The 27805-nt window shown below is 41.4% G+C and overlaps 1 protein-coding gene across 5 annotated transcripts in view; it reads right to left on the bottom strand.

The window, feature by feature from the left end:
- Nucleotides 1–27805, bottom strand: part of USP34 (ubiquitin specific peptidase 34) — a 206754-nt gene that overhangs the window by 135090 nt on the left and 43859 nt on the right. For 3 of the 5 annotated variants that reach the window (XM_058667855.1, XM_058667852.1, XM_058667854.1), the window contains exons 3-6: nucleotides 16665–17085; nucleotides 8026–8076; nucleotides 7736–7885; nucleotides 3341–3408 (exon numbers count right to left, since the gene is read on the bottom strand). In XM_058667855.1, the coding sequence (XP_058523838.1) occupies nucleotides 3341–3408; nucleotides 7736–7885; nucleotides 8026–8076; nucleotides 16665–17085 (690 nt within the window). The remainder of the gene's footprint in view (nucleotides 1–3340; nucleotides 3409–7735; nucleotides 7886–8025; nucleotides 8077–16664; nucleotides 17086–27805) is intronic. The other 2 variants (XM_058667856.1, XM_058667857.1) reach the window with 1 other exon arrangement.

Genomic DNA, 27805 nt, shown 5'->3' on the forward strand with positions numbered 1-27805 from the left:
CACTTGACTCTTGTGTGTTTCAGCCAGTGCAGGGTCAGGTTCAATCTGTCACATACACCGCCAATGCACATATCAGCGGATACATCTACCTAGCTAGCTCCACCCCAACCAAACCACACCCAGGAACTGACAGTTGCTGTATCAAGCCCAGTCCAGTAATGTCATTAGCCTGGTCTTCATGCACACCAGTGGGTGTTGCAGCCCTGTCAGGGTGACCCTCCCAGTAATTCCAAACAGGCCCGCCCCCAGCCTGTGTTTTCCCATGGACCAGACTGTGCTGCAGCTTAGTCCATTCCATCCTATACCCCAGCTAGTTTTTGTGCAAACCCTGAAGTGTTACACCTTAGCTCAGCCTAACGTGTTCCCAAAACCAGCCCACACATATGTACTTGGGAACTTCTGTATTGACCAGGCTGGCCTACCTCCAGCCCTGTCTCTCATACTTACAAGCAGGAACTACAGCTCAGCAGTTGAGTGCCCACAGTCCCCATACCTGGCCTGCCATAAGCCCCAGATCTTGTACCTACCAGGGGTACTGCAGTCCGGACCAATAGGACTAGCACCCAGTCCTGGCACTTGCTAGAGGGTGCTGTGGCCTAGCCTGGTTGACCCACATCTACTCTGGCTCTTATACACACCACGGGGTATTGTGTGGACTGGCCCAGGCTGCTCCTAGCCTGGCCTGCCTAAATGCTGACAAGCGCTGAAGCATTACCTGGACTGGTCTGGCCTGCTTCCAGCCCTGGTTCTTGTGCTCCCAGCAGGAGCTACAGCCTAGCAAGGGAATTCTCCGAATTTCCCTATCAAGCCCTGGATCTCAGGTGAGCTGGCAAATGCTGCTGCCTACTAAGCATAGTCTGCCCTCAGTTTTGGCCCTTGCATATCCTGGCAGGTATTGCAGCCTGGACGAGCCCAGCCTTCTACCAGTCCAGGCTCCCTCAAGTATGAGGTAGGTTCCTGTTAGATGGCTTTCATGGTTCAGCTGGGCTAGGTTTGTCATCAACTGCAGCTCACCACATAAAACTAGCGGTTGCTGCAGTCCTGCAAACATGATTCATGTTCCCTCAGCTCTGGTTCTCCAATATCCTGGTGAGGTGCTGTGCCCCAACATGACATGGCCTGTCCCAGACAGGCCTAACTCCAGCCCACAATATTCCCCTCTCTAAACCACTCTGCCTCACGTCCCTTGCCTATGTGCAAATGCAGTATCACAGTCAACGGAAAACATCAGGAGTCATTTCTTCCCTGTCAAATATGCCCTCAACTGCTCCTACTCCAGTATGTGCCTGGACCCCCATGCCTGACAATCTGCAGCACCCTGCCCGGACAGCATGCCAAGATGTACAGGGGACATCACAGCCAAAGAGGTCTCAGAACTATCAAAACCACTAAGCAACAGACTCGGAATACTCTTCTCTACACTGGGGTCTCTAAGGCATCATCAAAGGACTGTTCCCAATCCTGGGGTGCAAGTGTATTTTTTTATTAAGATTTATTATTTTTATTGGAAAGTCAGAAATACAGAGAGGAGGGCCCGGCGGCATGGCCTAGCGGCTAAAGTCCTCGCCTTGAACGCCCCGGGATCCCATATGGGCGCCGGTTCTAATCCCAGCAGCTCCACTTCCCATCCAGCTCCCTGCCTGTGGCCTGGGAAAGCAGTCGAGGACGGCCCAATGCATTGGGACCCTGCACCCACATGGGAGACCTGGAAGAGGTTTCTGGTTCCCGACTTTGGATCAGCGCGCACCGGCCCGTTGTGGCTCACTTGGGGAGTGAATCATCGGATGGAAGATCTTCCTCTCTGTCTCTCCTCCTCTCTGTATATCTGACTTTGTAATAAAAATAAATAAATCTTAAAAAAAAAAAAAAAAAAGAAATACAGAGAGGAGGAGACACAAAGAGAGCAAGACCTTCCGTCCGATGATTCACTCCCCAAGTGACCACCATGGCCGGTGGAGCCAGGGACTTTCTCCAGGTCGCCCACGCGGGTGCAGGGTCCCAAGGTTTTGGGCCTTCCTCCACTGCCTTCCTAGGACACAAGCAGGGAGCTAGATGGGAAGTGGGGCTTCCAGGAATAGAAACAGTGGCCATACGGGATTCCAGTGCATTCAAGGCAAAGGATGTTAGCCGCTAGGCCACAGCACCGGGCCCACTAATGTAGTTTTTTTTTTTTTTAAAGATTTATTTTATTTTTATTACAAAGTCAGATATACTGAGAGGAGGAGAGATAGAGAGGAAGTGGAGCTCCTGGGATCAGAACCAGCGGCCATATGGGATCAAGGCGAGGACCTTAGCCACTAGGCCACGCTGCCAAGCCCCCACTAATATAGTTTTAAAGCAAGGAAGGAACCCATCCCCTTATGCTGTGTATACAGGAGGAAAAATAATTGAAACATTAGTCCCACCCACCTTCTTCCATATCTTGGCCCACCACCACCCTAACTGAAGATCCACAAGTGTACCCAACTCTCTCAATTACATAAACGATATAAAAAGCAATTTAAAAAACAAAAATAAATCTTTAAATAAATAGATAACATTTAAATTAATGCTTTTAACTCTAACTCCAGTACCTTAAACTGGGCACTAAAGACTGTGTAACTGCTAATAAATACAGGCACAGTGGAATACAATTATTGCTCTTTTAATTATTTATTTTACTTATTTATTTGAAGGGCATGGAGACAGAAACAGAGGGAGACCTTCCATTCACTGGTTCACTGTCCCCCAAACGGCTGCAGCAGCCCAAACCAGGCCCATCTGAAGTCAGGAACTTCTTCCTGGTCTCTCACATGGTTCAAGGACCCCAGGACCTAGACGATTCTTTGCTGCTATCCCAGGCATATCAGTAAGGAAGAAAATTTGGAGGTAGGCAGCCAGGACTTAAACCAACTCCCAACTTGGAAGCTGCTATTCCAGCCACTACAGCACATTGTTGACCCCAAAAATTAATTTCTAACTCTTTTCATTTAGTCATGTAAAATAAAATGCTAAAAAAGCAATTATTAAATTTAAATCCACGTACATGCATTAAAAAGCTATACACTTGGCAGTGATCCATAATTGGAAGACTATTAAGACCACTTGAGCAAGTATCTCAGCATGCCCCACATCTGGGACCTTGGGCGGGTGGGACACTGGGTGGGGATTCTCCCTCAATATCCCCCTTCACCTCAGATACATAAATAATATAATAAAAATATATATTAAAAAAAAAGCTTTACACTAAGCTGATAACTGACATTTTCCCTAAATGATATGATTAACAGAGATTTTCAGACAATTTGCTGGTAAAAACCATTCACTGATAATAAGCTGAGAGAAGATTTTATAAACTTACCGGATAACGTAAGTTCTAAAGGGAATAATGTGCTGCATGACAGCAGGGATATGGAGCCATATTCTAATCTGTAAAAACAAAGGAAGATAACATTAATACATCATGAGCATCTTGTATTTTACTGCCTGTAAACCGTCAACTTTATTATCAATTTTGAGATGGACAAACTACAAAATATTATACATGTTATCAGATAAATTTATCCTTGTACATATACAAGCAAAACAGAACTGACGAAACCAGTAGTTTCTAACTGACAAGCAAAAGCAATCTCCCCAATTGGTATTCTTTAACTTAAAAAAATATTTGCAAGCCTGGCACTGTAGCCTAGCAACTAAGCTTGCACTCACTGGGATCCCATATCAGCACTGGTTCTAATCTTGGCAGCTCCACTTCCCATCCAGTTCCCTGCTTTTGGCCTGGAAAAGCAGCTGAGAATGACCCAAAGCTTTGGGATTCTGCAACCTCGTGAGAGGCACCAGGCTCCTGGCTTCAGATCAGTGCAACTCCAGCTGCTGCAGCCACTTGGGGAGTGAATCAGTGGACAAAAGATCTTCCTCTCTGTCTCTCCTCCCCCTCCTCTTCCTCTCTGTGTATCTGACTTTCCAATTAAAAAAAAAAAAATCTAAAAAACAAACAAAAAAACCTTGAAACCACAATAACAGATAGATCCTATATTACCTGGTTTACTCCCCAAATATTTTATAGAAATTAGAGAAAAGGAGACACACAGAAAAAAGAGCTTCAATCTGCTAATTCATTCCTCAAATAGTAACAACAGCCGGGATTGAGGCAATCTGAAGTCAGGAACCTCTTTCAGGTCTCCCATGCAGATTCAAGTACCTAAGGACTTGAGCCATACCATAAGCAAGGAACTGATCGGAAGTGAATCAGCCAGAACATGAACTACCACCCATATGGGATGCCAGCACTGGCAGGCAGAAGATTAGCCAACTGAGCCCTTGTGATGGCCCCCAATGATACAAATTAAAACCAAATTCGTAAAGAAAATGTATGGAACCACTCCAAATGAATAAGAGATACCTACAAATATAGAAATGGTGTTTTTCTAAATTTCTTACTCTTTCCAAGTTATTAAATACAAAAGATAGCAATTTTACTTTAACTGAATGTCCTCCTAGACACTGAGACAAGAAATGAAAGTCACAGAAAACAGAAGAATACTATCAGAATAAGTTAATAACTGAAGAACGAAAAAATTCAAAATCATGAATTCAGCAAGACTGCTGGTAAGTTAATATAAACAGATATACATGTATACATGAATGTTTCAAATCATACATGGAAAAAATAAGTTAAAAATGACTTTATGGGATCAGTGTCATAAACTCAATGGGTAGTAGGATAAGCCTCCACCTGTGGCACCAGTTCTCATTCTGGTTGGTACACTCTCCATCACACTTTCTGCGTATGGCTTGGGAAAGCAGTGGAGATCAGCTATGGCACTTATGCCCCTTTGGGGAGGAAAATACCAGTTGGGAGAGCTCTCTCTCCTTCTATGTAACTCTTTCAAGTAAAAATAAATTTTTTTTTAAAAACGAGCATTTCTGTGCAGAAACAGTACTGTTCAGGTGGACACTATGGTGCCGGGGTGAAGCCTAACCTCAGGATACACCTATCCGACACTGTGCTACAGCTTCACACACTGCCGAATGCACATCTCACCCTACGCATCACTCATGAGCCCGGAAGGCAGCAGATTCTCCAATCACTGCAGAGGTTTTGGCTTCAATCTGGCCTAAGTGATTCCTGACTGTTGCAGCCTTTTTGGGAGTGAACTAGCAGATGGAACACCTCTCTCTTTTTCAAATAAATAAATCGTTTAAAAATTGAAATTCATGGAAAATGCACTTAGTCCTTTCAATTCGAATTTCCTACCAACTTCTGGAAGTAAAACGACCAACATGTACATGTACACTTCATGACCAAAATAAAGCTCTGTTACATTTTTTGCAAATAATTAGTAGCAGGTAAAAGTTTAATTACTTAGGTCCCTGCCACCCAAGGAGTAAGATCTTTCTGGGGTGCTGGGCTGCTAGATTTGCCTAACTTCAGCACAAACTGTTGCAGAAATTTGAGGAGAGAACCAGCGAGTGGAAACTCTCTCTGATCAAAAACGAAAATTAAACAAAAAGATAAAGAAGGAGGCCTATATCTTGCCTTAACAACACAATTTCATCAAAGCTCCACAAGTCAATATAGTGTGAACAGTACAAGATTAAGCCAACATAATGGACTATGCTAAAGAACTCATATTTATGCACACAAATATATCTATTTACCACAAGACACTGTTTAGCAAAAGGGAAATGAATATAATTTGAATCAACGGCATTACCAAAAGTAGATATTCATATGGCAAAAAAGAAAAAAAAAAAGCTTGATACCTTTGCAACACTGCACAAAAAAATTTCTTTATTTATTTGAAAGGCAGAGTCACAAAGAAAGAGAAATATAGAAAGCAAATCATCTTCTTTCTGTCAACAGATTCACTCCCTGAATGCCTAGAACCATCATTATTTGGCTAAGCCACAGTCAACATTTCCATCTGTGTCCCCCATATGGATGGATGATCCAAACAATTGGGCAAGCTCTGTCTGCCTTTCCAGGCACATTATCAGACATGGATCAGAAGTGGAGCAGCTGTAGCTTATACAAGCTATCTGAAATGGAATACCAGCATCTCAGGTGGCAGCTTAACTCCCTGTACTGTAATGCCAACGCCCCACTACAAGATGATGTGCCTTTTTCAGAATCACCACACTATAAAAGCAAAATACTCTAAGTACTTCAGCTGCCTCAAAAGCTTAAATTTTGCTTTTTCCCCACAGAAGAACTGAAACCGAATTTCTCAACAAGAGAACAAGTTGAATCAGAACAACAAGGCTCAACAATTGAACTTTTTAAAAAGATTTTTTTTAAAGATTTATTTGTTTGTATTACAAAGTCAGATATACAGAGAGGAGGAGAAGCAGAGAGGAAGATCTTCCGTCCGATGATTCACTCCCCAAGTGAGCCACAACAGCCGGTGCTGTGCCAATCCAACGCCGCCGGGCCCTAAAAAGATTTTTAAAGATTTGAATCTTCAGGCCCAGCGCCGTGACCTAGTGGCTAAAGTCCTCAACTTGAACGTGCCCCGGGATCCCATATGGGCACCGGTTCTAATCCCGGCAGCTCCACTTCCCATCCAACTCCCTGCTTGTGGCCTGGGAAAGCAGTCGAGGATGGCCCAGAGCCTTGGGACCCTGCATCCACGTGGGAGATCTGCAGGAAGTTCTTGGCTCCTGGCTTCAGGTCCGTGCAGCACAAGACATTGCAGCTCACTTGGGGAGTGAATCATCAGACGGAAGATCTTCCTCTCTCTCCTCCTCCCTATATCTGACTTTTCAATTAAAAAAAAAAAATACATCTTAAAAAAAATTTGAATCTTCAAAAATGTAAAGACGTTTTTAATTATTTGAAAAGATTGAGGAAGATGTTTATCCACAGGTTTACTCTGTAACTAGCTTCAATAGAACTCAGAACTCTATCTAGCGCTCCCACATGTGCAGCAGCTCAAGCATCTGGACCATCTTAAGCTGCATTCTCAAGAACATTAGCAGGGAGCTGGAGGAGAAGTAAGGTAGCCAAGACTCAAAGTCATATGGGAACACCGGAAGTGGCACTGCAGATAGTGGCTTAACCCACGGCACCACATGCCAGCTCCATGAATAAATTTCTTTATAAAGGCAGAAAGAATTGTTACATCGTCACTTGGAATACAGATGGATATCAAACCCACTGTTCCAGTCTCTCCAGGACCCTAGGTTAAATGTCATTTAAATAACCAAAAGCTCTAAGCCAGTAATTTTCCAGGACAAAATCCTAAAACCAAGCAAATTTAGAAGTCTGCATGACAGTTTTGCGCATCAACACTTGTCATTAGATAAACAGGCAAAATCACCAATTTTATACTAAAAACAAAACAAAACCCAGAGACACGCAAATGGCATAGCAGTTCAGTTGCTTGTAGGGATACCTCCCTATGTCAGAATGCCTGGATTGAAGTTCTGACAGTGCTCCAGACTTCAGCTTCCTGCTTACACACCACAGAACATATGGGGATGGCTCAAGTACTTAGCTCCCAGTCAGCCTTGTATGATTAGACTAAGCTCCCAGTGAATGGCAGCTACACTCTCTTTAATAAAGAAATGACACCTTTAAAAATAAAATTAAAAAAAAGAAGAAAAAAGCAAGGAAATCTTCCAAATACAAACCAAAAAAAAAAAAAAAAAGCACTGAACATCTTAATCATATCAAGCCCTGCTGTTTCTAATATAAAATTCATGTTGCTGCATATTAAAAACTGCCATCAAGATTTCAAACAATACTTACATTAGACACAACTGTAATAAATGCATGTGCTATAAGAAATGGCAAAGTTTCAGGAGTTCCATACTCAAAGCAATCCTTCATAAGAGAAAGGCCATTTTTTCCACAAAATAAACAAACATAACGAAGCAAATGTAATGGTACTTCTACATCCTGAGAAAATAAACAAAATACATTATTTTAAAACACACTAGGAGCAATTTTTACCATAAAATCATGTTAAAATAATTTCAAGCACATATGAACAAAAATCCAAAATTCTCTTTGAACGTTAGAATGAAAAACATACTTACATTCATATCACAGAATGCCCCTAGTATATTACTTTCTTGAGTTGATATATCCTAAAAAGAAAAAAAGTTTACAATTACCAAATATCAATCCAAAGAGCCCACAAACTTCCTGAGACTAATTTTCATAAAAATAAGATTTTCCAACTGTTCCTTGTCTTAATATATCAATCAAAACTAACATATTTCAAAGACGTTCCTTCCACACATTTTTTTTAATTAAAAGGAGAGATTTAGCTTTCAGGTTTGTGAAAAACACACTAGAGCGTAAATGTGTTGAAACTATACTCTTCAATTCCAGTAGAGATAGGGCCAGGCATTACACATTGTACTTTCCACATAAATGATTACAACTGCATGAAGTACATTGCAAGTGAGAAACAAACTGGTTCAATCAAAGGTAATTTGGAAATACAGGTCAACATTGAGATGTAAATTCCCTCTGACCAAGTACTTTATCTACTGGATATTTACACTGAACAAGGAATCAGCAAAGTGCTGGAAAATCAAAGTATCATGTTTACCAGAACTGCTAACAGTCCAAAGTAACAATCAAAACTCATCAATCACATAAACTAAACAGAAAATGTCATAATCATCCAGAGTCTTATCCAATCCTTATACACAGATATTAAGGTGAAATAAAGTAGTAGGTGGGAGCCAATTGTGGCACAGTGAACTAAGCTGCCACCTGCAACAGCATCCCACATGAGCGCCTGTCCAAGGCTCCAATCATTCCACTTCCAATCCAGCTTTCTGCAAAAATGCCTAGGAAACACTACAAGACAGCCAGCCAATCTGGGCTACTGCCTGAGCAAAGACGACCCAGATGGAGTTCCAGGATCCTGGTTCCAGCCTTGCACAGCCCTAGCTATTGCAAGCGTTTCGGGAATGAGCTAGAGTATAGAAGATTCTTTACATCTTTGTTAACTCCTTCTCTGTGCAACTCTGCCTTTCAAATAAGTAAATCTAAATAAAAAACGAAAGAGAAAAAAGGAAGGACGAAACAGGTTATGAGAAATCTCTAGCAAATAATACAAATATTCTAAAATTGGCATGTGGTGGTGGCTCTACACCTCAGTAAAATTACTTAAAAAAGCTGCTGATGCTAAGCAAATAACTGGCACAAGCTAAGAATTATACTTTGAAAAAGCTATTAAAATATAAATCTCCATGCTTGTGGTCTGGGAAGGCAGTGGAAGATGGCCCAAACCCTTGGGAAACTGTACCACTGTGGGAGAAGTTCGAGGCTTCTGGCTCTGGACTGGCTCAGCTCTAGCCATTGTGGCCACTTGGGGAGTGAGCCAGTGCACAGACCATCTTTTTCTCTTTAAAACTGAATTTTTAACAAATAAATAAATCTTTAAAAAAAAATTATATTCATGAGATCAAATGTTCAAAAAACCTTTTCACATGTGCAAGTATATGAACCACTTTGGCAAAAATTTTTTGAGGAAAAGATGGAGTAAAAAATGTGAAAACTTTCAATGTCTCGATTTGTAGACTGTGGGTTTTTTTATTTGTCATAGTAAAAATTGATTTCATAATCAAGCACTTTCACATTGAGAGAGCTGCCAAAGGAACTGATGCCTTCATCACCACTACTTACTTCATAAAAGTTGCATGGCAACTTAGAAAACAGCTAACTGAAAGCAATCACACTACAGGCCTGCATGATGCAGCATGGCACCTGCATCATAAATGGGTGCCAGTTCACATCTTGACTGCTCACTCCCTATTGAGCTCCCTGTTTATGACCTAGAAAGCAGCAGAGGATGGATCAAGTCCTTAGGGTTCTGAATTGCACAGAAGACCAGGAAGGCGCTCCAGTCTCCAGCTTCAGACTGAACCAGCCTGCAAATCATTCCCAAAAGGCCATCACAGGCATTTGGGAAGCCAATAGTAGATGGGAGACCTGTGTGTGTCTCTCTCCCTCTCTCTGTAACTCTGACATTCCAAGTAAAATAAACAAATATTAAACAAATACACACACACACACACACACACACACACACACAGAGAAATCAATCACACTGCATTCGGAGCAGTACTAAATGAAGTTCTAAGAGAAACCAAAATGATTAGCAAATAAGATCTAGTAATTCTCCTAAATCTGCTTCAAGTCTTTACACAAGAACAAAGTTTTTAGTTATTTTTAAGAATGCCCATAAAACTGTTAAATAAGGTTTCATGGACTGGGTCAATCATGCTGGAATATCAGAATCACATATTCTAGTGACTAGCAGATACTGCTAGAAAATAAGCTAGCAAAATTCTAACCTCATATTCAACATATCACTCAAACCACGGGTGAATAGTTTCACCACTCAGAAGTATTCTACCATTTCATATCTCCATTCTGATAGGTTAAAAATACTATCTTAAGGCATTATTATAACACCAAATACTATAAACACCCATATAGAAAACATTAGGAACAACATTGTTCCTTCACAAGCAGCAATTTTAACAGCTCACAAAAGCACTGAGAAACTTTTCAGTAACTTTAGAAGGAATTTATTTTATTCTTAATAAATTTCATGTTTAGAAAGATATGCTTATGATCTACATCAAATAATTGTAAAACCTAATATACTTGTAAGGCCCTATGCTACTCAGAAATGGGGAGGGAGAGCAGAGAAATCTTACATCACCCTAGAAGGTGTGAAGAAGACGGGAAGTATAACCTATCAGGATCATAACTGGTTACTCATAGACAACAGACTCGAATTAGCATTAGACAACAGCAAAACTACAAAGGCATATGGGGGGAATCAGGAGTAATCCTAATAACCTCTTAACAGGAGATCATGTGCATGGAGCAGGGGGAGACCCCAGAGTGGAGCAGGCAGACAGGAGGAGGCTTGTATCCCAACCCTGAAGACTCCCAGATCCTCACCAAGTACTCTCACTAGGAGCACCAAGGACTACATCCCTACTGCCAAGGAGACCACGGGGAAATGGAGTGCTTTCAGAGGCCGAGGACTCTGAGGTCACCCACTCCCAATTGGATCTACCATATGAGATAGAAGAAGCCCAAATCCTCCTGCCTTGCAGGATCCAAGGTCATCAGAACAACAGCCAGGAGCACTGAGCAGTCTGCAGAAACAGAAGAACAGTAAACTTCCTTCGGGACTAGGGAGAGGAGCTTTCTCTGGTCCTTGCCTGGTTCCGGCTTTGGGTCCCCACTCTCTCTCGTAATGACCATCAGGATCACTCCAGAAACCCCACAAAACAAACAAACAAACTAGAATAGACAGAGAACAATAAGGAAAGCTTAGAACCAGAAAGTAAACGGTCAGCAGCGGATGCACTTATAACTCACTGGGTGGGACACAAAGATTAGTTACTCCTCACTGGGGTATTGAAGATTTCTGTTCACCCCTCCTAAAACTGTTCACCTAAACTGTTGACATATGTCTTCTTAGAGTTATAGAGTCAGACTACACGAAACACAGCCAAGTTCAGCAAAATCATGCTTCAATGCTATGAACTGCTAAAGACTAAAATTAAAATAGACATGAGACAGCTGAATAGTAATCTATAGCCATTTTAAGGTGTATAGAAACGGTTGTATATAAACTAATAATTGAAATGTCAATGCAGAAGTCACAGGATGTGGTTCAGAACTTGCATTTTTTTTTTCTCTTTTAACACATTGGTTACTCAATACCATGTCAACTAATTCCATAACGTTATAAATGGTTACTGATGTAATGTCAGGGCTTTTAATTGATCAGGAAGATACTCTGCCAGCTCTACCTTCAAACCAGAGATGGTCTCCCCAAGAAACCTTTGAACTTATCTGGACAATAAGATGCTGGAATTTATGCTTGGTAGATGCTTGCAATGAAAGAATCTCAACTGAACTTTACCTGTGGTAATGTGACAAGGTGGAGGAATCCACCATGGGGAGGGGTTGGGGGAATCCCAGAGTCTATGAGACAGTGTCACATAATGCAATGTAATCAATAATAATAATAAAAAAAAAAGCCAAACAGTTAAAAAAAAAAAAGAACTCTACCTTTTAAATACATAAATAAAGCTTTAAAAATTTCTACCAAAAAAAAAGGTGAATTAAAAAAAGTGTCACCGGGCTCGGCAGCGTGGCCTAGTGGCTAAGGTCCTCGCCTGGATCCCATATGGCCGCTGGTTCTAATCCCGGTGGCTCCACTTCCTCTGTCTCTCCTCCTCTCAGTATATCTGACTTTGTAATAAAAATAAAATAAATCTTTAAAAAAAAAAGTGTCACAGAAAAATGTAGCAAAACAAAGCCAGTTCACATTTAGAAATATTTAAAATTAAGATGATACAATAAGGCATTCACTCCGGTCATGAAGACACTTCTATCCTGGTTGAGAGTGACAGTGTGATGCCCAGCTCCCTCACTTGATTCCAGTTTCCTGCTAAAGCACCATAAGCAGCATTGCATCCCTGATACCCACAAAGAAGACTTGGAACCAGTTCCCAACTCCTAAATTAGCACACTCTTGGCTGTTGCAGACATAAATAGTGCTAAAAAATAGACAGCAACTTTGTATGCTCCACTTTCTCAATTTCTTTTTCAGCTTTACAATTTTTAAACTGTAAATCTAATTCATTATTGACACTGGATCCAATAATACACGAATTCATTCACAATGAAGAAACAGCAACATAGGGGCTACAAGTACGGGCAAAGCCACCTGCAGTGCCAGTATCCACATGGGAGCCCATTCAAGGCCCAGTTGCTCTACTCCTGATCCAGCTTCCTGTTAATGTGCCTAGAAAGGCAGCGGAAAATGGCCCAACTCTTTGGGCCCCTGATACCTACATGCAATTAACAAAAATGCTCCTGACTCCTGGCTTTAATCTGGCTGGGCTCCAGCCATTGGATTCATCTGGATAATGTACAACTGGATGGAAGATCCCTCTGTTCTCCTCCCTAACACTGCCTTATAAATAACAAAATGCAATGCATCTATTAAGTGCTTCATTCCAGGATTTTTCTGAGCAATGTGCTATGGAAAACTTTCTTTGCAAACTGCTTAAGTTATTGCCTCTTGTGTAACAAAGTTGTTTGTGTTTTGCTACAAAGCTACATAACTCAAATTTTTATTCTTGTCTAAGATGGTTTCAACAAAGTAGTACCCTTATAACAAAACAAAGATTTTATCAGGAAATGATATCATAGCAGCACAAACGGAAGAATGCATGGACTATCTCCTTTGGGAAAGTGGGGTCACAAAATCTTAAGCTCTGTTGCATTAGGTAAGATGATTTTCATTAAAATCCCAGATCATAGGGTTTATACAAATTCACTCGTACATATGTATAATACATATACAGATGCTACCAAGGTTTTAATTGTTAACATTCTTCCAAATAGATGACCCAGCACGTGGACAGGATACAAACCAGAAATTTCGGTATGTGTAGTTTCTTTTATTTTTTGACAAATCACCGTTACTTATTGGTATCATGGAAAGCAATGATTAAAAACAGAAAACTAACAAATTCACACAGATTTCTGTGTAAGAGGATCCATCTGTGTTTTCCATTAGTATCTTACCTCAAGGTCTTTATGAAAACACTAATTTTAATCATGTAGCCATATCAAACAACTCTGTGAAGTTATTTTAAAGATTTACCATTTATACTTATTTGAAAGGCAGTGTTCTAAAGAACGATAGTGAGAGACAGGAAAGACAGAGTCTGTTTGCACCCACTTGGTTCACTTCCCAAATTACTGCAACTGCGGGAGCTAAGCCAATCTAGCCAGGAGTTTCCTCCAAGGACTTGATCCTCCCCCATGCTTTCCCAGGCTATAAGCCACAAGCTGAATCAGAATTGGATCAGCCAGCATGCTGCCGCCATAGGCAGAAGCTTAGGCTACCACGCCAGGGCACTGCCCTCTACATACCAATCAATTATTAAGAACAGTAACAGCAAACCACTTTATCACAGGTGAGAAATGTAACTATACCTATATTTAAAGAATAACATCAGAAAATCAACAGGAAAATAAAAGCATTCAAAAAAACAGGCTGATAAACAAGTTCATTACAGGAACTGACAAATGTACTTAATAGTTTTATTGCTGAGAAATCATTAAATTGATTTCTGTACGAATATTATTTCCACAACCAAATACTAGTTTTCATTATTTATTTACCTACTTACTTGCTTGCTTGATGGGGGAATTACAGAGAGAAAGGCTGAGAGATTTCTGCATGCATTGACTTACTCTGCAAAAGGTCAAAATGCACCACAGAGCCAACCCTTCAAATACTAAATTTGTAAATCTACACACTGTTTTTATTAACACCATATTTTTCAGATTTGTATAATGGATTCTTTTTGTTGAAAAAAAAAATAGTATGAGAACATTAAATGTAATGTCTTACCATCTCTGACAATCTTGAAAAAAAATTATTTCTACTTGAATGGCAGACTCAGAGAGAAGGGGAGACAAATGGTTCCAGTGCAGTGGCCTACTGGCTAAAGTCCTCACCTTAAACATGCTGGGATCCCATATGCGCACCGGTTCTAAACCCGGCAGCTCCACTTCCCATCCAGCTCCCTGCTTGTGGCCTGGGAAAGCAGTGGAGCCTTGGAACCCTGCACCTGCATGGGAGACCTGGAAGAAGCTCCTGTCTCCTGGCTTCACAGTGGCTCAGCTCCAGCCATGGCAGTCACTTGGGGAGTGAATCATCGGACAGAAGATCTTCCTCTTCTCTTTCCCCTCTCTGTATTTCTGACTTCGCAATTAAAAAAAAAAAAATCTTGAAAGAAAGAAAGAAATCTTGAAAAAGAGAGAGAGAGAGAAAGAAAGAAAGAAAAAGAAAGAAAGAGAGACAGATCTTTCATGTTCTACTTCACTCCTCAAAATGCTGCAATGGCCAGAGCTAAGCTCCCAAGCCTCCTCCAGGTCTCCCACATGGGTGCAGGGTCCCAAAGCACTTGAGTCATCCTCCACTGCTCTCCCAATCCAAAAGCAGACAGCTGGATCAGAAACGGAACAACTGGAACTCATATGGCATTCTGGTGCTTGAAAGTGAAGGATTAGCCTATTGAGGGACACCATCAGTCCCCCATCCTCAGACAGTCTTAACAATGTCTCCTAAGGGCCAATGCTGTAGCACAGCATAGGTAAATGGGCCCAGTGTGGTGGCCTAGCAGCTAAAATCCTCGCCTTAAACATAAAGGGATCCAATATGGGCACCGATTCTAATCCCGACTGCTCCACCTTCCATCCAGCTCCCTACTTGTGGCCTAGGAAAGCAGTGGAGCACAGTCCAGAGCCTTGTGATCCTGCACCTGCATGGGAGAAAGCCTCCATCTGCATCCACATGGGTGCTGCTTGAGTCCCTGCTGATGTGTTTTCAATGCAACTCCCTGTTAATGCACCTGGTAAAGCAGTGAAAGATGGCCCAAGTATTTGGGATCCAGGCTTCAGTCTGGCACCATCCCAGTTGTTGCAGCCATTTGGGACTGATGGATCTTCCAGCACATGGAAGATCTCTCTCTCTCATTCCCTCTAGCTCTGCCTTCCAAATAAAGAAATAAATATTAAAATAGTTTCCTAAATGGGAAGAGTGATCAGGAATTCTAAAACACAGGGCATAATCTGATCTAAAATATCCTAATGAAGAATTCTAACACAGAATCATGTACCTGTATAGATTCATTTTTATAAAATCTCACTGTAAACATGAAAATATTCCAACAAAGACCATTATGTTCTAAATGAAGAGAAATGTAAAGAAGTATAAGACTTACACAACAAAATAAAAAGTTAAAGAATACATAAACTAGAAGAAAAGATGTAAGAATGGGCAAGTGGTATGGGACCAGGATTGTGGCACAGCAGTTTATATTGCAGCATGCAAAGCTGGCACCCGAAATAGAAGAACTATTTTGAGTTCCAGCCCTAACATGCCTGAAAACGCATTAGAAAATGGTCCAAGTGCTAAGTTCTCTGTTACCCAGATAAAAGATGCAGATAGTTTCTGACTTCTGTTTTGGCCTGGCCAAACCCTGGCTGTTACTGCCATTTAGCAAATCAATCTGTAGGCAATATCTTCCTCTATTTCTTTCTCTCCTTCTGCGATTTTGCGTTTCAACTAAGTAAGTTTCAAAACAATAAAAACAAAACCCAAACAGAAAAAAAGAAACGTGTTAGATTCTCTAATGGCTACAACTTTCCCCATTCAATGCAGGCTATACAAGATAAGGGCTTCCCTTTGTAAACTGTGGCAAAGCAAAATAACTTTGCCAAAATAAAAGTGACAAAACTATCTCAGTCATTTCAAAAGCTAAACCCTAAGAAGCATTTCAGCGTTCACTTTTGCCTTTGGTAACATGCTACAACAACCATGTAAAATAGCACCCTAATGAAGGATTAACTACAGAGAGCCCAACAACAACCTGTTTAAATCACTAATAATTTCTATGGAGTTAAACTTACAAATATTTCATTAACAGGACTGTGCTACATAAATTTTCAACAAGAAAAACTACGAAAGTGTTCTAAAGAAAAACCAGAATAATTTTGCTAAGTGAGTTTTACAAATTTTTCCAACAAAACTGTTTTCACATTCATTCGTTAGTGAGCAACAGAGTGGTATTTCCAAATATTTGCTACACCTATTTTTACATACCTCTATAGTAGGATGAGTATTATGCTTGTAAGCAGTATATAAGGGAAACTGTATTTGAAAAATTTTTGCTACACATAGTAAGAGTTTTTCCTTCTCATCTGTATTCCACAAATTGTAAGTATCAGAACTCTTTGAAGATTCCTCCTCAGACAGATTACAAATTCTTGAAGAGTTTGATTTTTTTTCTACTGTTTTCTGTCTATCTGTACTTCCTTCATTACACTCTCTATCTATATTCAATGGTTCTTCTGCTTGGTTACTCTCATCTTGCCACGTGGAATCTACGTTAATAGTAGTACAATGTTTACAAAGCTGGTCCCGGAGCACTTGAACTTGGGCAATCACTAAGTTAATAAGTGCACACACTACTTGGTTAAAAATCTCCAAATGCTTATATTCCTTGAAGCAGCATAAACATTGCCTACAAGAGAAAAAAAACCAATAAATAAATACTTCCTAGAGATGCAACAATTACAATTTTAAATAATATATATATATATATGAGTAAGTATGTAGAAAAATCTTACTTCCCTATTCATCCTGGGGTAGCATAACAGTAACTTACAAAGACAGCATCACACCAACGATTAGCACTTAGTTAAAGTCATTACCATGTTACGTTTACAGATATCAATATCAGTGCAAGGTATTTATCTGTTCTAAACAAATTATCTGAAACCAAGAATCAGGGCACATTTCTTTGTTTTTGTACCACTGAGTACTTAATGGATGCTTAACAGATAATAGGAAACTAACAATAACAAATTCCATTATTAGGAAAGCTAGCTTGCTAATGTCATAGTTTATAAAACAAATTTCATATATACCTCTCCTCTGGTTCAGTGAAAAATGAAACAAATATTACACACAAATCTAATTCTTATATCTACTGTCTAGTATGTGGTCGAACGCCTAATGCATCATGGATAGTCAAAAAGGCTTAATGATTCCGTCAAAAATATGCACATTCATATTTGGTTCTTGCAACATTTAGAACCACCGATGATTAGTTACGTCATCACTCATAATTTGTAACTAGCATTAAAACAAATCAAAGCAACCACACTGTAAGTCCAAATAGATCACCAACTTCCTGCATGATCATACAGAAATAATTTCATTTCTTTGGGTGTAGTAAAGTTGAATAATGTCCTCATAGCTTAGAAATATTCCACTTGAAAAGTTAAAAGTGCTGGTGCTGTGACACAGTTAGAAAAGCCACCACTTGTAGTGCCAGCATCCCATATAGGTGCCAGTTTCAGTCTCTGCTGCACCACCTCCAATTCAGCTCCATGCTAATGCACCTGGAAAAGCAGCAGAAGGCAGCCTAAGTGTGTCAGTTCCTGCACCCATATGGGACACCCAAAAGAAACTCCTCTGGTTCCAGATTGACCCGGGTGCAGCCACTGAGGTCATCTGGAAAGGGAACCAGGGAATGGAAGATATCTCACCATTCCACTTTATAACTTTGCTTTTAAATTAATAAATCTTAAAAAAACATATCCCCTGATGTGGATGGCATTTGCTTCTAGTAAGTAGAATACTGTGAAAATCACAATGTGTAACATCTGAGAGCAAATTAAAAAAAATAGTCACAGAGGGAAATCCATAAAAGGAAATTTATTTTTATGTTCTAAAGCTCTACAGCGGGTTTTAAGAATTCAATTTTACATAAAGAACACTGTTGATAAAAGTTGAGAAGTTTTTTTCCCACAAAAATGACACTACCACTTCAGCCTGGCTACTTAATATAACACTTAAGCAGCCAGCTTGAGGCCTTTCCACTGTACAACACTAACTTTGACACCACAGAGAGTGAGCCACTCAGAGGTAGATGACAGAAACCTTCAGATGACAGCAATCTGGCCTACATCCTGAATGCAACTTTGAGTCACAAGTCAGAACCAACAAACTAAACGAATCCTAAAATTCCTGACCCACGAAAATTTGGAGAACAATACATGTTGACTGTTTTAAAGATTCTAATTCTGGAATAATCTATTATACAGCAACCCACGCGCACCAGCTGGAGTTGCAACAGCTCCACTTCCAATCCAGCCCCCTGCAAATGTGGCCGGGGAAAGCAGCAAAAGCAATTGCCCCCTACATCACTGTGGGAGACCTGGAAGAACTTCCTGCTTCTGGCCTGGCCTAAACCTGGTCGTTGTAGGAGTGAACCAATGGGTGGGAAGCTCTTGGTCTTTCCCTCTTTTTCTGTAACTCCTTTCAATAAATAAGTAAATCTTGAGGGGGAGAGGGGAAGGAAAGTCATTAAGGCCTAATAGTGCTTAAATTTTATAACATCACAAATTCTGTGAGTATATTGCTTGTAGTTTTAAAGAGCAGTTTTAACATACAGAAAAGTCAGCTTCCCAATGACAAGTTATAAACTTCAGTGTCTCATGAAAAAATTGAAGCTAAGAGACAGATATCGTGAACAGCTTTTAAGTCTCTGCCCAAATGCACACATCCCATATTTGAGTGCCTGGTTTAAGCCCTGGCTAGTCTTCTCCCAACCCATCCTCCTGCTAATGTGAACCCTGGGAGATATTAGGTGTTGGCTCAAGTTGTTGGAGCCCTTGCACACATGTGGGAAAATAGGACTGATCTGTATGCATGTGGCTTTATGTCCCAGATGCTGCATTTGTGAAGTACATTATTACAGAGAAGACCTGCCTGCCTGTCTAGCTCTTTCAAATAAAATGAAAATAAACTTTAGTTAAAAATGTGAAATGCACCCTGAATTCCCAGATAAAAACATTGGAGTTACATTTTGAGAAAGCCAAATTTCCTCTTTTAAAAATTAGGGAAAGTATGTAATCATCAGATACATAAAGAAAAGGCAATCCATAAACAACAATATTATTCAGTCACATACAAAAAATGAAATTGTATCATCTGCAGTAAAATTGCCAGAACTGGAGGACTTAATGTTACATGAAATAAGCTAAACATAGAAAGGAAAATACCACATGTTCTTTCTTGTATGAGGCAATGAAAACTTAACAAGAGTAACAATACAATCAGAATACACAAAGCTGGATGTTATAGTGGGTGAAAAGGATGGTAGGGGTTAAAAGAACTTGAGTTATTTTTTTTTTAAATACAGGGGAAAAACAAATTTTAAAACACTGCTATGAAAAAAGAGCATCAAGTAGCCCAGTTACTAAGAAACCAAACTTCAAAGACAGAAACTGGGGCAGCAATCAACTACAGCAGTTAAGACACACTTTGGATTCCCACAGTCCCTTATCAGAGTGTCTAGTAAGAAGTCCAGGCTCCACTTCCAACTCCAGCTTCCTGTGAACACGCAAGCTTAGAAAGCAGAAAGAAACGGCTCAAGTACTTGGGTCCCAGTCAGCCTGGTCTGGTTCCAGTTACCACAGACCTTTGGAGAGGAACCAATGATTTCTGCCTTTCAATAATACACATTAAGATTAGAGACCAACTGGCATATAGGAAAACACTTAATTTAACTCCCCTTCACACATAACCTATCCCTAACAGAGACAAAAATGATGCTGAACAAGGTATAAGGAAAAGTAAGTATGAGTCCTTACAGACCCAAACATGTAAGTTGAATGAAAACTGAGAATCTAACTCAGAATACACATAATTTATTTTCAAAACTATTATGTCCTCATCAACAATCCGTTTCATCCTATTATGCTCAACGCTAAGAAAGCTACATACCTATGGTTTTAATCTACCATTTGTCACATACACCATGCAAGGGAGATCAGTATTTTGAAATCAAAACATCATTTGACTTAAGCCCAGCTTGAATTCATTCAGAAATCATTTTCTTTACTTCAAAACTTGTCACAAAAATACTAAAGGAGACATGTCTTGTCTATTCTCGTTCAGGACAGAAATAATTAAATAAAAGATAACAAAGCAAATAAAGAATAAATTACAGCATGGAAGAAACAAACTTGGAAGATGCTACAGTGAGGTAGATACACAAACAGTAAGAAAAACTCAACCCACAAAATACTAGAAAGGCTCAGAACTTAAAAGTATTAGGTGTCGGTAGAGTTCAACTTTGGCGGCTCAGGTGACCATAGCCCTCTGCAGTGGGGGTGACCTGATTGTTGACAATACCTGGGCCAGGTCGAATCCAATGCCTGGGACTCGGCCCATGGGCACCGTCGCCACATGGTGACTGAGTCCTAGGCTTTGGGCAGCAAGTGTGCCTATTTGGTGCCAGTATCTGCCTGCTGGCCACCCAGTGGCGAACTCCAGGGTTTTTAGGATATGTAATTGCTGCCTAGAAACATCCAGGGATAAGGCCAGTGTGAGGGATGAATTCTGGGTGATTCCCAGCAATGGGGGTCACCGAACTTGCTTCCAGGCATGGGGACTGAGATCTGAGGGTTTGGAGTGGGAGAGTAAATAAGTTCTATTTGGGCTAGACGGATTCATCAAGCCACATGGGAATCCTGAGATGGGCTACTAGCATAGAGCATCACTGACTGCCACACACCAGTCCACACGAAAGTTATAGATGGGGGCCTGTCTGGCAGGGCTAGGTACCAGTACCTGACTGGGTGGCAGAACAGGGGATGGGCCACACTTGGCAGGGTTAAGACACTAACCAACATGCAAGAGAACCAGCTCTGGGGGTAGACTCTCTGAGGGAAGTGTGAGCTCAACCCTGTGGAAATACAAATCCCACTGGTTAGCTCAAAAGTCAGGGTAGTGATGGGCTGAGCTAGGTGTGACCATGGAACCTGACATCACTTATGGGTGAAGAACTGACAACAGTCTGGGCAGGTCAATGGCAGCAGCACCCGAATGTGCATCCTAAAACAGGATGTGGGGTGAGCCAAGCTGCAACTGGAAGTGGGTGGACCAGGCAGGGCCAAGCAAACCTTAACTCACAAGGAAGAACAGAAATCAGGTCAGAACACAGATCATGCCCAACTAGGCTCTTGCACCAACTGGTTTGCATGAGCCAGGGATACTAGGACACAGCAACGAAGGCAAAGGCCAAGATAGGTGAGGGGCTATGCCAAGCTGGGTTACAGCAACCACTGGAATGTGCATGTAATCTATGGTTGGGACCAGGCCCAACTGGGGAGCTAAGAAGACACCCTAACCAGGTTGGGATTCGCACTGGTGAGTGCGGGGGCCGGAGTGGGGGCTGTGTTCTGGTCTGGACATGGCTGCACTCTCCTTGGGGACAAGTTTGGACTGGGAGTGGATGCACCAGACTGGGCTAGACTCCAGCAACCATCCAGTGCTTTGGAGAACAAGGGTAGATGTAGGATGGACTAGGATAGGTCTCTGCCCCTACTGAGCAATGCGTGAGCAGTGTCTGGGTATGGACAAGCCTTGTCTGGGCTGAAACATCCAACAGTAAGAACCAGAATGGGTTGAAGGCCAGTCAAGAAAGGCCATTGTTCCTGCTAGGACAGGAGGTGGACTAAGTAGGACTGGCTGATGGACACACTGGTAAGCATGAGATCTGGCACTGGGAGATTCTGCTGGAGGAGCCTGGGCAACTCTGGGAGGACACAGTCCCGACAGGTGAGTGCAAGAACCACGATAGGGAGAAACCCAGACCAGGCCAGGGAAAGGTACCCACAGGCATACATTGGGCATAAGCTGGGGGCAGACCAGGCTGAATCAATTCACATCAACTGCTGGTGAATCCGAGCACCAGAACAGAGTGTGGGTCGGGCCAGGCATGGTCGCAACACATACTAGGGCACATTACGGCTGGGCTAGTCTATAACCCTCACCAACATCAGCTGGAATTGGGAGTGGGCCGGCTTGGCCAGGCTACAACACCCACTGGCAAATGCCAAGGTGAGGTGTGCCATACCACAGCATCTAACCAGCATACGTGAGAACGAGGGAGGGAGGGGGCAAAGCCAGTAGGCGGGAATGTGGAGAGCGTGAGCTGGGATGGAGGCAGACCAGACCAGGCAGGGCTACAACACCTGTGGGCCTCATGTGAGCTACATCAGGGAAAAGCAAGCCTTTTTTTTTTTTTTTTTTTTTTTTGAGTTGGTTGGAAAAAAAAAGACGTTTATTTTGGTGCCAAAAAAATGAGATCCATTCATAGCTTTTTCATAATAGGCGTTTTCCATAATAACCTTTCAAGACCTCACATGTGTGGATTTCAAAACAATTTTGCAACAAAATAAACGTATCGTTTTAGTTCACTTTCCATGGATGTTTTGAAATGCTTTTTTGTGTTTGGGAAGCTCTTCCCCCGTCTTTTGCAGTGCATTAAAATTGATTGACACTCCCTGTAAACCCTAGCTCAGGGGGCGTGTGTCCACAGGGCACCCAGGCGCAGCTACTTCCTGACAGTCAGAAGCTTGCCTTTGTTTCTTCTGACTCAGCAACTGTTTATTTTCATTATTTCTAGGCATGCAAAAACGTTCTGAAAATGACTGAATTTTACAAGCATATTTTCTTGTTGGGTACTATTTTCTGATACAAAGTATTTTTTAAATACCTGTGCATTGACCCACTTCATTTCACCATTTGTAACTCTGATAAAGGAGACAGGGCCAATTTCCTCCTCTCCTCTGTCCTGCCCCCCAGACAACCACATGTTGTCTCATAAGAACTGGGGGGTCTTAGCCAGGTGGGCTCGCCTTAAACTGCCTACCAAACATGCCCTAATGTCTTTCCAGTCCTGGTCAAAGCAACATCTTAGCCAAGCTTCCCCCACAGAAAGGATTTACCCACACTGCTGCAGGACTGGGATTGGAATGTTTTATTAGCAATTCTGGTCCTATTTAGGAACTACAGACTCTTGTCAAGACTGTGTGAACAACAAGTATCAATGGTGAACTCTATTTGAAATATCGCTCAAGTACCTAGCAATAATACGCATTAAAAATTCATTCTATTCACTACACCCAAACTCTGAGGCTGGCCACACCACACTGGGCCCCATCTACTATTTCCAATCTGATAAAACTTGATTGCCAAAACAAAAACAATGCTGCCCACTGGAGTGTGCTCATATTTAAAAATATGTGGGCCCGGTGGCGTGGCCTAGTGGCTAAAGTCCTCGCCTTGAACGCACCAGGATCCCATATGGGCTCCGGTTCTAGTCCCGGCAGCTCCACTTCCCATCCAGCTCCCTGCTTGTGGCCTGGGAAGGCAGTTGAGGACAGCCCAATGCATTGAGATCCTGCACCCGCATGGAAGACCTGGAAGAGGTTCCAGGTTCCCGGCTTCGGATCGGCACAGCACCAGACATTGCAGCTCACTTGGGGAGTGAAACATCGGACGGAAGATCTTCCTGTCTCTCCTCCTCTGTGTATATCTGACTTTCCAATGAAAATAAATAAATCTTGGGCCCGGCGGCGTGGCCTAGTGACTAAACTCGCCTTGAACGCACCAGGATCCCATATGGGCGCTGGTTCTAATCCCGGCAGCTCCATTTCCCATCCAGCTCCCTGCTTGTGGCCTGGGAAAGCACTCGAGGACGGCCCAATGCATCGGGACCCTGCACCTGTGTGGGAGACCTGGAAGAGGTTCCTGGTTCCTGGCTTCGGATCGGCGCGCATCGGCCCGTTGTGGCTCACTTGGGGAGTGAATCATTGGACGGAAGATCTTACTCTCTGTCTCTCCTCCTCTCTGTATATCTGACTTTGTAATAAAATAAATAAATCTTTAAAAATAAAAGAAAATAAATAAATCTTAAGAAAAAAATATGTAATAACACAAAGCTGGTCTGGTGGATGAACGGTCTAATGGCTGACCTGAAAGCATCAGCATTCTGTATTGGGTACCAGCTCGTGTTCCAGGTGCTCCACTTCTGATTCAGCTCTTTGCTTATGGGCCTGGAATGGCAGCAAAGGATGGCCCAAAGTCTTGGGCCCCCACACCAAAGTAGGAGACCTGAAGAAGCTCCTGGCTTCAAATTAGGTCAGCTTAAGCCACTCTGATCATTTAAGGAGCCAACCAGCAGAGGAAAGACCTGTCTATCCTCTCTGTAAATCTGTCTTTCCAACAAAAATAATTTTTAAAAATATATGCGCAATAATTGTGAACTAAATGTGTAAAAAAAATTTTACAGGGCCTGGTGCGGTGGCCTAGCAGCAAAAGTTCTTGCCTTGAACACGCTGGGATCCCATAAGGGTGTTAGTTCTAATTTCGGTAGACCCACTTCCCATCCAGCTCCATGCTTGTGGCCTGGGAAAGCAGTCGAGGATGGTCCAAAGCCTTGGGATTCTGCACCTGTGTGGAAGACCTGGAAGAAATTCCTGGCTCCTGGCTCCTGGCTTCGGATCAGCTCAGCTCTGTCCATTGTGGTCGCTTGGGCAGTGAATTATCGGATGGAAGATCTTCCTTTCTGTCCCTCCTCCTCTATTAATATCTGACTTTCCAATAAAAATAAGTAAATCTTAAAATTTTTCCAAAATAAGTTTTAAGAAAAATAAATGCGTAAAGATAAAAAGATAATTTTGGATGTCTAGCACAAAGCAGAATTTCAATTATAAATAATCAATATTCATGAGCAACCTATATATTAAAATGAAATTATTTGAAGCTGGGTTCTAGATTTCATACTATCAACAGATACTCTAGTAGGTCCAATATCAATTTTCCTAGCCTGTTACCACCACAGAAACCATGACAAGACCATTTAAGCAAAAAGTATTTTACAAATTACTTCCTGAAAAAGTACTACTTTAAAGTGGCTAGTATCTGAACCGCTGGACTCAAAACCCCAACCATGGAGAGAACTGCAGGTTCCATGGTCTGACCGTGGAGTGCATGTGTCAGAGTTGGGCCTTCTCAGTTTTTCAGACATAGTAGAGGACAGCAAACCCAAATGTATATGGAGGACATGGCAGTACACTGGAGCCTCCAGAGGATGCCTGATACCATGGCAGAGGACGGAGGATAGAACAAATTGATCAACTACTCCAACCATGCATTGGCAGTGAATATCTGGGCAGACGGAGACTGTAAGGTGGAGCATAGCAGCCTCTTCCTAAAGATTCTGGAGAGATTTCATCACAATTGGAGTGGCAGGATTGACAGCAATTCAGGACTGCTGAATTATCAAAACGTCGTGAGGACTTCACGGCATTTTAAATTCCTATTTTTCTCCCTGTAGTTTATTTTGTATTGTGGCTTTTCATTTAAGGGGATGTATAGTAAATGTGTAATAGAGATTATCATATCTAGATGTGAGGATACAATACAACTTACACCTCTACCAGATCAAAGATGGACTCCCAATGAAACTGTTAACTATATCTTGACAATAGGATGCTGGACTCTCTACCACTGTCTATGCCTGCAATGACGAACATATGACTGTTTATGAAGAACTATATTATAGTAATAATATAAGTGTGGGGGGAGAGGACTTGAAGTAGGGGTAAGGGATATCCCAAGGCCTATGGAACTGTATCATAAAATGATAATGATTTAAGTATTATAAACAAAAAATAAATAAAATCTTTATAAATAAAGTAATAAATAAAGTGGTCAGTATCAAAATTTCACTGATCACATTTTTTTGAATTTTTACTTGACACAATTATACACATTTATGAGGCACAACATGATGTTCTGATACTTGTATATGTTGAGTAATGATCAACAGATTACAAAACTATGCCTAGAGTAAGTTAAGCTTCCACCTATAAAGTGGGTATCCCACAGGTACCCATTAGGGTTGTGGCTGCTCTACGTCCAAACCAGGTGCTTCTTTAAATCCTGAGAAAGCAGTGAAAGATGGTTCAAATCCCTTGGTTCCTACACCCATATGGAAGGCCCTAAGAAGCTTCTAACTCCTGACTTCGGACTGGTTTTGCTCCAGCCACTGCAGCCATTCTGAAGTGAACCAATAGATAAAAGATCTCTGTCTTTCCCTCCCACTCTGTAACTTTGCCTTCCAAATAAAAATAAAATGTTTAAAAAAATAAAGCTTATCAAAATAATGAAAAGAAAATTAATGGCTTTTTAAATAAACACAAAGATGGCAGGTTTTTTACATTTTAAAATACTATTTCCTCTCTATATTTTTTAAGATTTATTTATTTTTACTGGAAAGGTAAATTTGCAGAGATAAGGAGAAACAGAAAGTTCTCCCATCTGCTGATTCACTCCCCAAGTGGCCACAACAGCAGGAGCTCAGCTGGGCTGATCTGAAGCCAGGAGGAAGGAACTACTTCTCGGCCTCTCAATTGGGTAGTCTCCCAAGGCTTTGGACCATCCTCCAGGCCACAGGCAGGGAGCTGGGTGGAAAGTGGAGCAGCTGGGATACAAACCGGTATCCACATGGGATCCCAGTGGTTGCAAAACGAGAACTTTAGCAACTAGGCAACCACACAGGGTCCCCTAATATTTTATTTTTACAGCAACAACCTAAAAACTGTACATACTGACAGGTGAACAGAATCACAAATGTTGCAAATCATATCTTCCAGTTTGGCCTTTTGTGCTTTAGCTGACCCATCCTTGAATGTGTTTTTTTCCGAACAAATTTTAATTTAAAAGCATGTTAAAGTTCTTTTTCAAATGCTATGCTAAGCGTAATCTTAGCAGCAACTTTATCATTCTAACTTGACAAATGAGCAAAGGAGAGAGCTTACACAAGTTAATTTGTCATAATTGTTGAGTTCATAGACAATGCAGAGAGGAATCCAGACCGAGTGCCAGAGCTGTGGGTAGGGAGTAAACCCTCCACCTGTGATGTCAACATCCCACAGGAGAACCATTTCAAGTCCCAGATGCAGCACCTTTAAATCTGTTCCCTGCTAATGCCCCTAAGAAAACAGTAAGATGGATGGAATCTTTGGCCCCATATACTCACTCAGAAGACTGGGAAAAAGCTCCTGGCTCCATGTTAAAGCCCACCCAGATGTGGCCGTACCGGTCTTTTGAGAAATGAACCAGCAGAAGACCTCTGTCCCTCTGTCTCTGACTTTCAAATAAATAAATAAACCTTTAGGGTTGGGGCAGAGGTTGGGGGATGAGGATAAAGTCCGTATCTAGTAGCTCAAAGGCAGTTTAAAGCCGACTCTTAAAATACTTTGGGTTCTAACACGAGGATATTCTGATGAAATCTACAAATTACTGTCTAATTAAAAACACTGAAATTTCCTATTTCATTCCCATTTATGTTGCAGTTTAAAAATATCTGATACAGG

Source organism: Ochotona princeps, chromosome 8 (genome assembly GCF_030435755.1).
Source record: "Ochotona princeps isolate mOchPri1 chromosome 8, mOchPri1.hap1, whole genome shotgun sequence".
NCBI classification, from domain to species: domain Eukaryota; kingdom Metazoa; phylum Chordata; class Mammalia; order Lagomorpha; family Ochotonidae; genus Ochotona; species Ochotona princeps.